Here is a 13,964-nt window from a genome sequence, read left to right as displayed (position 1 = left end):
TGCCCCCACCCCCCACCGGCTGCCGTGCCAGCATGCAGCATGTGCTCTCTGGCCCAAGGGCTTTTCCTCTCTGGCAGCAGCTTTGCTGCAGAGGGTAAAAATGAACGTTGCAGCAAAGCACGTGTCTGTCCTGGGTAGCTGGCTGGTTCCTGGCAGAGCAGTGCACCGTCCTAGCCTAACTGTGACTGACAGGAAGGGTGTCCTCCGCAGCTCGTGCTGTGCTAGGGAACAGCCACGTCCTGGGGCCCTAGAGTGACAATCCTATAAGGTGAGGGTCGTCCACCCCGTTCTACCCTGGGCAGTGTGGGGCCTCGGATCCATTTCATGAGGGAAAGGAAAAATTCCTTCTGCATTCGGAGGTGGAGTGTGGATTTCACTGTGCTAAGAAGTTTATGTGAAGCTCACAATGACTAAATTGAACCTAATGAACAGGTGTGTGTGTGTACATGCGTGTGTGTGTGTACATGCGTGTGTGTGTGTGTGTGTGTGTGTGCACGCGCAAACATGCATGATCTCAATTTTTACCTTTTTCTTATTCACACTTATCCTGGTAAACACTGTAACTCTTTCGTTTCCTGTGCTGTCTCCTCCCTCCTTCCCTTTGCTGTTCGCTGTGCCCTCCTGTCCTCCCTCTACCCTCCTTCCCTTTGCTGTTCGCTGTGCCCTCCTGTCCTCCCTCTACCCTCCTTCCCTTTGCTGTTCGCTGTGCCCTCCTGCCCTCCCTCTACCCTTCTTCTTGGGGACCTGGCTCCCTAGCCGGGAACAAGAGGCTGCAGCAGATCATAACCGCAGCGGATCCCTTGGCAATCCAGGCTGATGTGCACTGGACACACATCCGTGAGAGAGAGGCAGAGGAGAGGATCCTCCCACCCTCTGAGTCCTCCACTTCTAGAGGTAACTGCTTTAAGCCCCAGAGTCCGATGTGATCCCTGAGTCCCGGCCCTTCCCATGACTACAGAGACTCTGTCTGCAGGGGGACCACTGTCCTCGCCTGTCATTCAAGGATATGTAAAGTTCTCTGAGTTCTGAGGCTCTGTCTCTACTAATGTGAAACAGGAATGTGAACTTGACCTGCAGACCTAGAATTTGCTGTCTCCTGCATTTCTCAGCTGGGCACTCTATCCCTCTTCAGAGTGTGTTGACAGAGTGGGTGTTGCATGAGTGCATGTCTGGAGGAGAGAGGGGAGCGTCAAAGTCAGGGCAAGAGAGGGGAGTGCATTTAGGAGGAGTACATGGGTGCCTCCGGGGTCTCCATCTCATGGTCTACATCAAGTCCTGGGCAGAGTGGCCTGAGTTTCCCACTAAGGTGCTCGTGGACTTGATTCTGGCTCCTTTCTTATTTGTTTGTTTAAAACAGGGTCTCACTGTGTAGCCCTGGCTGGCCTGGAACTTGCTGTGTAGACCAGGCTAGCCTCAGATTCACAAAGACCTGCTCTTTTCTGCTTCCTGAGTACTGGGATTAAAGGTGTGCACTGCCATGACTGGCTTTTTTTTTTTTTTTAATTTCTTTCTGTCTGTCTTTCCTTCTTTCTTCCTTTCTTATATTTTTAGACAAGTTCACTAAGCTAGCCAGGCTGACCTTGAACTCAAGATCCTCCTGCCTCAGCCTGCAGAGCAGCTGGCCTAACAGAGGTACCCGCCATACCCCAGCTCTGGCTTCTTCTAAGGAGTAACAATAAAAAGAGAGCAACGCCCAAGTAGAGCTGTGGTGGTCATACGTCATTCTTGACCCCTGTCTTCCATGTAGGGACTCTTGGTGGCATCGCCTTCTCTGGCTGGGGTGATGCCTCTCAGGGCGTCTGTGGAAGATCACTTCCGGTCCATGGGAAAACTTGGAATTTTGTGTGATGTTTTATTTCTCTAGGACATCAAGATGACCCACAAGATGGGGACAAGGACAACTCAGCAGCCCTTGCCTAAGCTGTCCTCTTTTAAGTTCTGTCTTTTTTTCCTTGTCCCAAATACCTGTCACAGAGGCCAGCGTCGGAACACACACACACACACCCATACACACACACACCTGTGTCAGAACGCGTGCGCACATACACACACACACACATCCGTGTTGGAACACACACACACACACACACACACCTACCTGTGTCAGTACCACATGGCCGTCTGTCTTATGATGTCTCTGTCCCTCGTCCTCTGTTTTGAACTTTATGACAGACTTCAGCTCTCCCTGCTGAGGACTTACCAATGTTTAATTTTGCATTTATCATCTGTTTTAAATTCAGTGACCGGCCTTCCCTCCGTACGCCGCGCAGCAGTACAGGCCTGGCTGGAGACTGTCTCCGGAGGTAGTCTGGTGATATTTGACACCCCCCCAACCCACCATTCATCATAACCTCTTTCTCTAGGCAGCTCTGCTGGCGCCTTAACTCTAGGACTCAGCTCCTGTCGCTGGTGCATGCAAGAGCAAAGGCAGTGGGTGGGGTTCATGCATGCTTTGTCAGACAGCCCATCTGTGCATGGACCAGATGTGCATCCCTCCATCCTCAGGCAGCCTGGAGACCAACAGCGGAGATAGGATGGAGTCACACCTCTTAAAAGTGATCGTTAGCGGTTGGTTGTGAAACCCAAGGTGAAATGGAAGCTCTTTATGCTGAAGTTTTAAACCTATAGAAATGAAGTTGGGTAGCTGTGGATGTGGAGTGAGATCAGATACCGTTCCACAAACCCACCAGTGAGTCAGAGGAATTTCTGCAAAGTTTGCCGAAGAGAAGCGGTGAGGAGCGGTGGGCGTTGCTAAGCTGTACAAGCCACAGCAGCAAAGCTGGGTCTCCGGACTAAGCTACACAGGCCAGAGGCAGCCTGGAAAGTCTCAGTTGTCCTTACTTGTTTTCCTAGAAACCTTTTTCTCAAGGAGAGATGCTTGGCATTTGGGGAAGGACAGTCCTTCCCACTGCAGGATCTCTAGACCTCGGCTTCTACCCTCAGTGCTGAACGGTCTCCATCTAATCCCACACGCCCTCACAAAGGAGACAGTATCCACCCTGGTTGGGAACTGATGTCTGGGAGTGATTTCTGGGACCAATAAGGGTGACGCTTGTGGGTCTTTACCACCTACACATGCACACACACGCACACACACACACACACACACACACACACACACACACACACGCACGCACGCACCCAATGTCATCAACAACAGCTGAAAGCAGACGTGTGGTGGGAGAGGATTCAGTTGAGTCCTCATCACCCTTTGAGCTGGAGGAAGGAGGGGGAGGCTGAGGAGGAAGGATGTCCTAGCAGGCAGCTACAGTACATGGTGACTTCCAGCTTCCGGTGACTCCCAGCTTCCTTGGCGTGGCTGCTTCTCACGTGTGTGGCCGCTTCCAGCGCAGCGCTCCATCTTAACAAGAATTCCATCCCTTGGTTCCATTGCTCTAGCTGTGTCTCCCCACACATCCGCTACCGCTGCACAATAGCTCTCAAGTGTTTGCTTCTTGATATGTGTGGTCATCGTTTCTTTCCAGGTATTCATTCCCAGGAGTGTAGAAACACCCCCACCCTTCCGACTCTACATCTGGTGTTTCTTAGTAGGAAAACTGTGGGAAGGAACAAGAGGCCAGGACCAGGCTGGGCTGGTTGCAGGCTGGGCTGGCCAGCCTGGGGAACTGAAGAGTGGTCTCCTTTATACCGTTTCCAGCTTTCTTGCCAGAGAGAATGTGGTTACCACCTCAATGGCACAAGGGCCCTCCAAAATGGTCCCAGAATCTGTTTCCAGCAGCCTCTTATTCTCCTATATGGCACAGTATACAAGGATGAACTCACCATCAGAATACAAAGCTTAGTTTTGAACCTGGGGTGTGGTTCGGTGGGTGTTTGTGTCCCCAGAGTCACAGTCATACATTCCCCAATGAACATCTCCCATGAGTGTCCCAGGAAGATCCCTAGAGGGTTTTAAACCTGTGGGGATAATTGAGCTTCTCTCCCTTGTCTGTCCTAGCAAAATGCCATCAGCATAGGAGAGTGCCTTGGCACTGCCCACTCCCTGGATGGCTCTGGTGTCTCAGAACGATCAGGTGGTGAGGTTCTGGAGCCTGGATCTTTACCTGGAATTTAGGTCCACCCCCCTGCTTTAATAAACTCCTCTAAGTTGTCTCCAGAAAAGCATCGGCCTCCACGCGTGCCGATGCAGGTTAACAGCAGAGCCCGGTGTGAGTCACTTGACCCTCAGGTCTAAGCTTTGTCACTTAAAGGTGGACATGAGGAACAGGGACCCCCTCTGGCTACCTCAAAATGAGCAACTACCTCATGGCACATTAGCAGCCAGCACTGGGCCTATTGTGTAGGCACCGTTAGAAGCGATGGTGATGGCCTCCCAGCGTCCCTTGATTATGACGACTTGAAGATCTCACAGCAGCAGCCTCTGGGGAGATGGTGATGTCTCCAGGCCAGAAGCTCCTCTCCTACTTCTCCTTGCCCCCCCCCCCCCGAGTGAACACATGGCTGTGGCACCCACGCTGCTTATAGAGCATGCTCCATGTTATCTGGAGCCTCCTTTCTCCCCATGGCCTATGCATTACTATCCTCTTATGCCCTATATAGGCATTTGTCTGTCTGTCTCTTTCCTCTTGTCCTTGAATGTCTCTGCTTTACAGCCCCTCTGGATGAGGATGACCTAGAAGAGGACGTGGACTCTGAGCCAGCAGAGACCGAAGGGGAAGCTGCGGAGGATGGAGACCCTGGCGACACCGGTGCTGAACTGGATGGTATGGGGCCCAGCCTCCCTTCTCTGCCTCTGTGACCTCCTGTTATGCCTTGGCGGACAGGACCACAGTGGGTGGGACTCACAGAAGATGCCTTACAGCGAAAGCTTAGGGAGAAAGCAGGGGGTGGGGGGCTGGGAGTCTGAGACCTGCAAAAGAAAAGGGAGGGTAAGTCCACAGGCACCCCCAAAGAGTTTTTTGATTTTGTTTTTCTGTCACCGCCTGCTATGTCACGGTCACTTCGTGTGAAAAGCAGACAGATGGGGGCTGGGGGGAACTGCTCAGTGTAGTGTCTGCTGCACAAGTAGGAGTGCCTGAGTTCAGCTGCCTGACTCCCTTGTAAAAGCCAGGCATAGAGGAGGGTAGAAGCAGGGTGACCTCAGGGGCTCACAAGCCAACCAGTCAAGCCGAAAGGCAAGCTCCAGGTTCAGTGTGACGTAAGTGAAGAGCAATGCGAAGCACCTAGTGTCAGACTCTGCCCGTCACGCAGATGAGGGCACACATCATACACACACGCATCATACACATCCCAAACACACAACAAACAGATGAGGACATGCAACATATACATTCACACACACATCATACACACCCCAAACTCATAACAAACCGATGAGGACACACACACACCATACACACACACCATACATACACACCATACACACATACATCATACACACTCCAAACACACAACAAATAGGTGAGGACATGCACGTACCATACACACACATCATACATATACATACATCATACATAGCCCCAAAAAACAGATGAGGCCTGGCAGTGGTGGCACACACCTTTAATCCCAGCACTTGGATGGCAGAGGCAGGTGGATTTCTGAGTTCGAAGCCAGCATGGTCTACAGAGTGAATTCCAGGACAGCCAGGGCTGCACAGAGAAACCCTGTCTCAAAAAACAACAACAACAACAACAACAAAAAGACGGATGAGGATACACACAGACAGACACACCCTGTACATGCACATACACCACACCACACACACACACACACATACCATGCACATATGCACTATACACACACACATCATACATACCCCAAACACATACACACACACAAAAAAAAACAGATTAGGATACACACCATACACACACATGCACCATACACTACCCCACACACACACACGATATACCACACCACACACACACACACACCATACACCACACCATACATACACATACATAGACAGGTTTCTGCAGACTTCACACTCAGAAGGCAAGATGCTTTGCGTCAAATCTGGCCTGGTAAGAGACTTGGTTTGCAGGGACTGCCGAGCCTAGTTTAGCCCTCATGCCACAGTGGATCACCCCATGGAGCAACTCTCTAAAGAAGCAAGACACAGAAAAGGAACACATCAGGGCTCCAAATGTGTAAAACTGTGTATCTTGCCTTCATCCCCCAGATCAGCACTGGTCTGACGACATCCCCTCCGAAGCTGAAACGGAGCATCGCTTACAGAGCCAGGCCCAGGTGAAAGCAGAGCTGGAGCTGAGAGTGTCGGAAAATGAGGAAGAGAAGTCATCTGCTATGCCAAAGCAAGAGGAGAGAGGTAGGGGGCAGGGGGTGCCTTCCAGCGTGCCAGAGACCACAGGGCATGCTCATAATATCAGGTGAGGCCCTCAGAATGGAGCCTATGGTGCCCAGCAGTAGCCCCACCCGTCCCTGTCCTTGTCCTTGCCTGTCTGGGGCCACAGATCTCTACAAACAGCCTCGGTTTGTACCTCAGGACCTCTCCTTGGGTTGTTGAAGAGCATGGGAACACTAAAGGCACTTCACAAAGCTTGAGAGCCAGGTCATAGCTGCCACACATAATGACCAGGGTGCCAGCTGCAGGGGCACCCAGGGTATGGGGAGTCAACTTGACTTTTTTTTCTAGAGTAGCCTAAGGGCAGACTGAGAAACACAGCGCCCATTAGCCTGTCTTTGTCCTGTCTGTATCCCTGCTCTCCTGCCTCAGCAAGGGGGCTGGCTCTAGTGTAAGACCCTCCATGGAGCTGGCTGCACCCTACCCCAGTGTTTGTAGGGTGGAAGGGATTTCATTCCTATTATAAACCTCTGTGTCCCTCCTTTCCAGGTCCTTCCCAAGTCTCCAGCCCTAGCCAGCCACCTCAGAAACAAGGTGTTCTGTTCCCTGCAGCCCGCAGCCCTGGGGCAGAGGTAAGAAGGACTGTAAGGGTGGGGGTGTCAGTGGGACCTTAGGACCCGTGATGTAAGCTCCACAAACCCTATAGCCACCTCATTTTGTGAAATTCTAAAAACGTCGTATGTTGTGCTAGGTAAGACCACTAAGGAGTTGCAAGCTTCAGCTGCTGCCTCGGTCCTTGTGGATGGGCAAGTTTATTTTCAAGTCGATGCAATGATATTTAGGCATCTGTAGGTTTATAACGGGCATATTTTTTCCTTTGGTAAAATAAATATGTAACTACTTAAATGAACAGCATACCTCTAGATCTACAGCAGTGTGTGACACTAGAGAATGACCCATGTCAGGCTAACGTCTGAGGTCTGGGAAGGGCCATGTGCAGGGCAGACCAGGAAGGAGTCCAAACCCAGGCCTTGGTCTCTGAGGCTCCAGGAAACATGGCACAGACCAATAGTTAAGCTGAGAAGAACCAGGGTGGGTGTCATAAGTGTCTGTGGACACCGCTGTGACCGCTCAGCAGGACGGTGTGACGAGGTGGGTGTCATAAGGACGAGGTGGGTGTCATAAGTATCTGTGGACACCGCTGTGATCGCTCAGCGGGACAGTGTGACGAGAACAGACTGCGCTAAGCAATGACTTTAAGTCCTCTCATAGCATTAGCCCCATGTTAGTGCCTCAGGGAACCCCAGAGCTCTAGTTATTGTGGGTTAGGATGAAAGCCAAATTGATTAGTGCCCTTGGCCATTGTTCATGTGAGTGGACCAAGAAGCAAGAATGTGTGTGAGATGAACCAGTCATGAAAGCTCATCCAAGTTAAACAGAGAGATTTTAAAATGTTAACAAGTAGAGCAGAAAATGAGGGCGCTTCTCCTGCAGCTCTGAGAATGACAGCCAAAGGATGGAAAGGACTTTATTTCAATAAATGCCGGCCCTTTGAGAAAGCCCTGAGGGAGGTGCTGGCTTCTGAAACCCTCATCTCTGAGCCTCTGTCATCTTCTTTCTGTGTAGGAGGCCAAACCCTCACTTGCCTCCAGTGTCACCAAGGTGAAGTCCCCTGAGGAGCCACTGTTTCCTGCACCTCTGCCCCTCAGAGAAAAGCCCCAAGCTGAAACCCCTGAAGAACAGAAAACTGTGCGCTCGCCCATCCGATCACAGCCTGTGGCCCTGCCAGAAGCCAGGTCACCTACCTCACCCACCAGCTTACAGCCAGAGTCTCTGCTGGCCCCTCCCACTCCTCCCACACCCCCCTCCACCCAACCCCCCATCTGTTCCCAACCTCAGCCTTCCACGGACACCTCCATCCCGTCGCCCACCAAGTCCCCCATACGCTTCCAGCCAGTTCCAGCCCAAACATCCACACCCCTGTCCCCAGTCCCTGTGAAGAGCCAAGGAGACCCCACAGACAGACTCGGTGGCCCTCTGGCTGTGGAGGAGGCCCTGAAGCGGAGTGATCTGGTGGAAGAATTCTGGATAAAGAGTGCTGAGATCCGCCGCAGCCTGGGCCTTACTCCTGTGGACCGGAACAAGGGCTCAGAGCCCCGCCTCCCCTCCCCTGCCTTGAAACCAATATCCCTAAAGTCCTACTCAGTTGACAAGTCACCTCAAGATGAGGGTCTCTGCCTTCTGAAACCCCCACCTGTTCCTAAAAGGTTGGGCCTGCCAAAGTCAGCCGGTGACCAGCCCCCACTGCTGACCCCAAAGTCACCCTCTGACAAGGAGCTGAGGAGCAACCAAGAGGAACGAAGGGACCTGTCCAGCAGCTCAGGCCTAGGTCTCCATGGCAGCTCCTCCAACATGAAGACCTTGGGGAGCCAGAGCTTCAACACCTCAGACTCTACCATGCTCACTCCACCTTCCAGCCCACCCCCGCCCCCACCCCCCAACGAGGAGCCTGCAACCCTTCGAAGGAAACCCCATCAGACTTTTGAGCGCAGGGAAGCCTCAGTTATCCCACCTCCCACCCCTGCCTCATTCATACGGCCCCCACGGGAGCCAGCCCAGCCCCCCAGGGAGGAGGTTCGGAAATCCTTTGTGGAGAGCGTGGATGAGATCCCCTTTGCTGATGATGTGGAGGACACTTACGATGATAAGACTGAGGACTCCAGTCTGCAGGAGAAGTTCTTCACACCCCCCTCCTGCTGGTCCCGATCAGAGAAGCTCCAGGCCAAGGAGAATGGGCGGCTGCCCCCCTTGGAGCATGATGTGCAGCCACAGAAAAGGGGACTGCCTCTGGTCTCCGCAGAAGCCAAGGAGCTGGCAGAGGAGCGCATGCGGGCCCGGGAGAAGTCTGTGAAGAGCCAGGCACTGCGAGATGCCATGGCCAAACAGCTGAGCAGGATGCAGGCCATGGAGATGATGTCCTCCAGGTCCCGCCCAGCACCATCCCAGGGCAAGGAACTAGGCTCCGAGTCCATCAAGCACCCAAGCTTCCGGGGCTCCCAGGAGCCCACCCTGAAGCACGAAGCTACCAGCGAAGATATCCTCTCCCCTCCATCAGACTCAGGAGGCCCTGATGGCTCTGTCACCTCATCCGAGGGCTCCAGTGGAAAGAGCAAAAAGAGGTCGTCCCTCTTCTCCCCCCGAAGGAACAAGAAAGAGAAGAAACCCAAAGGGGAAAGCCGCGCCCCAGAGAAACCCAGCCCAGGCCTCCCAGAGGACGTGGCAGCTAAGCCCAAGTCCCTGTGGAAATCAGTCTTCTCCGGGTACAAGAAGGACAAGAAGAAAAAGAGCGATGAGAAATCGTGTTCCAGCACACCGTCCAGTGGCGCCACAGTGGACTCCGGCCAGCGCAGGGCATCTCCAATGGTGAGAGCAGGTAAGAGTGGCCAAGGAATGCTCACAGGACAGGTGTGAGGAATGCCTCCCTAGACATTCAGCTCACAGAGATCCACTTACCTGGGCTGCTCCCACAGAGGTGCTTAGGAGAGGGAGCGAGCCACACGCACCTCAGCCGGATCCACTGTATTAGCCAAGGCCAATGCCAACTTGAAACTCAGTAGGGTAGATTCCTGTTGGTAACCTTCCCAGGGTCATATACCCCCTTACATGGGCCTGATTTTGAGTAGAGCAGAGAGTCCTGCCAAGGGGTCTTGAGCAGGTGTCTGGGGTGTCATTAATTTGGTGTTGGGCCCATCGCCTTTGGGGACAAGCTCCTATTTCCTTAAGAGGATCTTTTAGAGACCCACCTATGGCTGACTTCCTGCAGCGTAGCTCATGGGGTACAGGCTGCCGTCTTCACTTAGATTTCTTTTACCCAACAGAGCTGCAGCTCCGGCGCCAGCTGAGTTTCTCAGAAGACTCAGACCTGTCCAGTGATGACATTCTTGAGAGGTCTTCCCAGAAGTCCAAGCGAGAGGTGGGTGGGCCCAGTCCTTGAATGGCTTCAGAGAGAGGGTGGCAAAGCATCGATTCATTCTCTGATAAAATAGCAGGCTAGGAAAGGCAGTCTGAAGCCAGGGTGGAGAGCCTCTGGTCTCGTAGCAGGCAGACATCGGAGCGCTCTGAACAGCAAAAACCACAGCTCGCTCTCTCTCTCTCTGGCCTTTGAGATCAGCTGGGGTTATTGCCTCAGTCTGAAAAAGCCAGGGTGCTCTGTTGGTTAGCAGCCTGCCGTGAACATTTACACCATGAGCAGAATCTGTCAGGGCCAATGGGAGAAGAGCTGAGGTACTGCTTGGAGTCATGCAAGGATGGACCGGGCACCAGGCATGGAGAGGAGGTAGACCAGGTGGTTCCATCAGGATGACTTGTTAAGTAGAGAGAACTTTGTTTAAGAACTGACCCCGAAGTATTAGTCAGAGTTATTGGTATGGGTCATCCACTGGGGCATGGGTAATCTCCCAGTGGCCACCCCCCCTTGTGTACCTTTTTGACATGGCTTCTCAAGGCTTGGACTTAAGTTATCCCTTTGGTCAACAGCCTTGAACTATAAAACAACCAGGGCAGGCTGTGGTAGCTCTGCACCTACTATGTGTGTGTTCACTGAGGTAGTGTCTTCCTGGTACAGCCCCATCCTCCAGCCTGATTCAGTTCCTCTTTTAATAACTCAATGGACTAGAGAAAGCCAGTTCATTCTTGCCCTGTTCTCCATTCATCCATCTCCTCTTTCTCGACTGTCCTGGTCACCAAGACCCACAGACCTCTCCTCCTCCATCGCCTGCAGCCAGGCCTCGTTTGTTGCACCAGGAGTCCAAATGTAGGAGTGGGACTATGTGCTCTCTACGGGGACTCGGTCCAATGTGTTGCTACTGGGTGTGCCTGCTGAGGTCTTCCAGGCTGTGACACTGGCACAAAGGTGGTGTGTGTACATGCACGTGAGTTTCAAAGCTCGTCCCTCTACTGGGCTCAGGTACCGTCTTAGGAAGCCTGAAGGAGCCTGAGCAAAGGAGAATGTGGCCCTGAGTCCCCTTTGCCTCCATGGTGAGTGTGCTCATGTGGAGACAATTTGTGTCACATTGGTCAAATCTTCTATCTGTTTGCCATTGTGGACAAGTCACACTGCTTCTCCATGAGGTAATGAAACGTCTTGCCACAGTGGGGAGTGCCGGATGCCTCCAGTTGGCTATGCTGGATCCATCGTCACCCAATGACCATAGGCATGAAGAGCAGAGGAACTCATTTCCTACCAGTGTGAACAAGCCATTCGCAGATTCCTAGTACAGCAAGACCTTGGACTCCTTATGTCCTGGGTGTATCCCACAGGGACACGATCATTCCTCCTCAATGGTCACATGGGGAATGCTGAAGACAAGCAGGCAGTGGCAAACATGCCTCTTAGATGGTGTTGCGTCTCACTGAACTAGGGCAGGGCATGGTATTAGAATATGGAACTTAACTGGGTGTGGTGACTCCATGCAACCCTAACACTCCAGAGGCGGAGACAGGATTACACAATTTAAGGCCAGCCTGGGCTACCTAGTGAGTTCTGGACTACCCAGAGATATAGCAAGATCCTGTCTCAAAAACAAAAGATAGAGCCGGGCGGTGGTGGCGCACACCTTTATTCCCAGCACTTGGGAGGCAGAGGCAGGCGGATTTCTGAGTTTGAGGCCAGCCTGGTCTACACAGTGAATTCCAGGACAGCCAGGGCTATACAGAGAAACCCTGTCTCGAAAAAACCAACCAAACAAACAAACAAAAAAAGATGGGAGAGTGAAACAAACATGGAATCTCAGTGGGGAACAGACCAGGGCAAAGCACCCACAAAACTGTAGAGAACATTTGCAACCTCTGGAGACATTTAATAGTCAATGGCAAGCATTAATACATATTTTTTTAATGCCATCATCAAATCAATGTCTAGTTCCTAGCAGGTGACACTACTGTAGATAATGAGAAAATGTGTCTCTTCTATGGTGGAGGAAATACACGCCGAAACTTCTAGAGACTGAGTCTCTGATGTCTAAACAACTCAGTGTGAAAGAAGGCGCTGTGTAAAGACTATGCCCTCAGCCAGCCACGGTACTGTACCATCTGGAAATCGAGGTAAAGGGTGTTCTGGCACCTCTGGCTTCCTCCGTCAGTGTTGCTGGGCTTGAAACCTCTCAGGATAAGAAGTATCAGGAGCAAGGGGACCACATTTGCCACTGCCAGGGGCCCTGCTTGTCCTTAGTATTCCCTGTGAGCACAAGGAGTGATCTTGTCCCTGTGGAGTACACCTGTTACATACATAAGGCCTCCATAGTCTTGCTGTCTTAGGAATCTGGGCTTTGGCCTGCCTGGAGAAGGAAGCCTCTGGCCACAGTGTGGTCTGGGAGGAAGCCAGGTCTCTTCCTGTTCCACAGACCCACGGCCTGAGTCAGCACTTAAGAAACAAGTGCCTGGGTTTAGTTTCTGTAGCGACACATGCACACTCAAAAACCAAAACCTTGATTTTACTCAAATGTTTATTATACAAAAATAAATCATTCAGGGGTTATATGTTTCTAGTCATGTGTGTGCCAGCACATGTATTGTAACGTGTGTGAGAAGCTAAGAGAGCAACCTTGAATGTCACTCCTCACGTGTCTGTCAACCTTTTATGTAGGTGTTATATAGGTGTGTATGGCGAAGAGCTCACCATGTAGGCTCGACTGGCTGTCCGGATGGCAAATCTTGGGGGTCAGGACCCACCTTTGCCTACCTCCTCCCTAGCTATAAGATTACTGGCACATCCCACCAAGCCAGGCTTTTATGTGGAGTTTATAGCTCATATTCAAGTCTTCATGCTTGTAAAACATGTATTTTACGAACAGATTTACCTCTCCAGCCCAATCCAGGTTTTTCTAGCCATCTAAAGCCCTGCCAACAAGAAATAACTTTCTTTGACTTCCTTCTGGCTCCTCCGTGCAGCCTGCTCAGCTACTTCTTCGCCACTGAGGCCCACTAGGGTCCCCCCTGCCCTCTGCGAACCCCTTATCCTGCTTGGTAGCCCTGAAGCAGCCCCATAGCCAGCTAGCCATGCTCTTGACCCTACCTTCCAGGTGACCCAGACTGTGTCTTGTTTGTCTTCCCTCTCACTGCCACTGTCAGGCTGGTACCAGCCCCAGCAGGAAATATGTTAATAAGAGGCTGCCATGGCCCCTGAAGTGTGTCTGTGTAGGGCCCTGGGGACCACATCTGTACTTTACCTCTCTAAACTGTCCTGTTCTGCATGAGGACTTCACTCACAGTCGGCTACGCAGGGCAGAGGAACTGAGCAAGCATGATGCCCCGTGCTCAGAGCTAAAAGCAGCAAGTGTGTGCCCCAGCTAGCATGCATGTGGTATCCTGTGTGGGTCCCCACAGTATGCTGCCCTTAGCATCTCCCTGTCCTGGATGCCACCAGATCCCGATTGCCTCCCTCCCTGCATCCTCAGGGACCTTTAGGCACTTTATGTGACCCATGAGAAGACCACAAAAGCAAAGGAAATTGGCCAGGGCTTTGAGCAATTCTGGTCAGTGTGTGACGTAAAGAGGTTTCCACGGTTGCCCGAACCCTGGTACTTCCTCTAAATCACGGTGATTTCTGTTGTTCCCTTTCCCTTCACCTGGTCTAGTTCTAAAAAAGTAGGTTTGCCCAGTCCCAGGACAGCTGGGTATCACACTGAAGCCATGTGGCCCT

General features: G+C 52.1%; 1 protein-coding gene across 23 annotated transcripts in view; it reads left to right on the top strand.

Annotated features, from left to right (window-relative positions):
* Positions 1–13,964, top strand: part of Mical3 (microtubule associated monooxygenase, calponin and LIM domain containing 3) — a 201,824-nt gene that overhangs the window by 164,162 nt on the left and 23,698 nt on the right. For 21 of the 23 annotated variants that reach the window (XM_031383246.1, XM_031383254.1, XM_031383248.1 and 18 more), the window contains 6 exons: positions 757–894; positions 4,614–4,724; positions 6,143–6,289; positions 6,815–6,897; positions 7,892–9,698; positions 10,144–10,238. In XM_031383246.1, coding sequence (XP_031239106.1) covers positions 757–894; positions 4,614–4,724; positions 6,143–6,289; positions 6,815–6,897; positions 7,892–9,698; positions 10,144–10,238 — 2,381 coding nt within the window. Of the gene's footprint in view, positions 1–756; positions 895–2,240; positions 2,304–4,613; positions 4,725–6,142; positions 6,290–6,814; positions 6,898–7,891; positions 9,699–10,143; positions 10,239–13,964 lie in introns of all 23 variants that reach the window. The other 2 variants (XM_031383262.1, XM_031383266.1) reach the window with 2 other exon arrangements.

Source organism: Mastomys coucha, unplaced genomic scaffold (assembly GCF_008632895.1).
Source record: "Mastomys coucha isolate ucsf_1 unplaced genomic scaffold, UCSF_Mcou_1 pScaffold20, whole genome shotgun sequence".
Taxonomy (NCBI): domain Eukaryota; kingdom Metazoa; phylum Chordata; class Mammalia; order Rodentia; family Muridae; genus Mastomys; species Mastomys coucha.
Note: the sequence above shows the minus strand (reverse complement) of the source record. Positions and strands in the feature narration are given on the sequence as shown.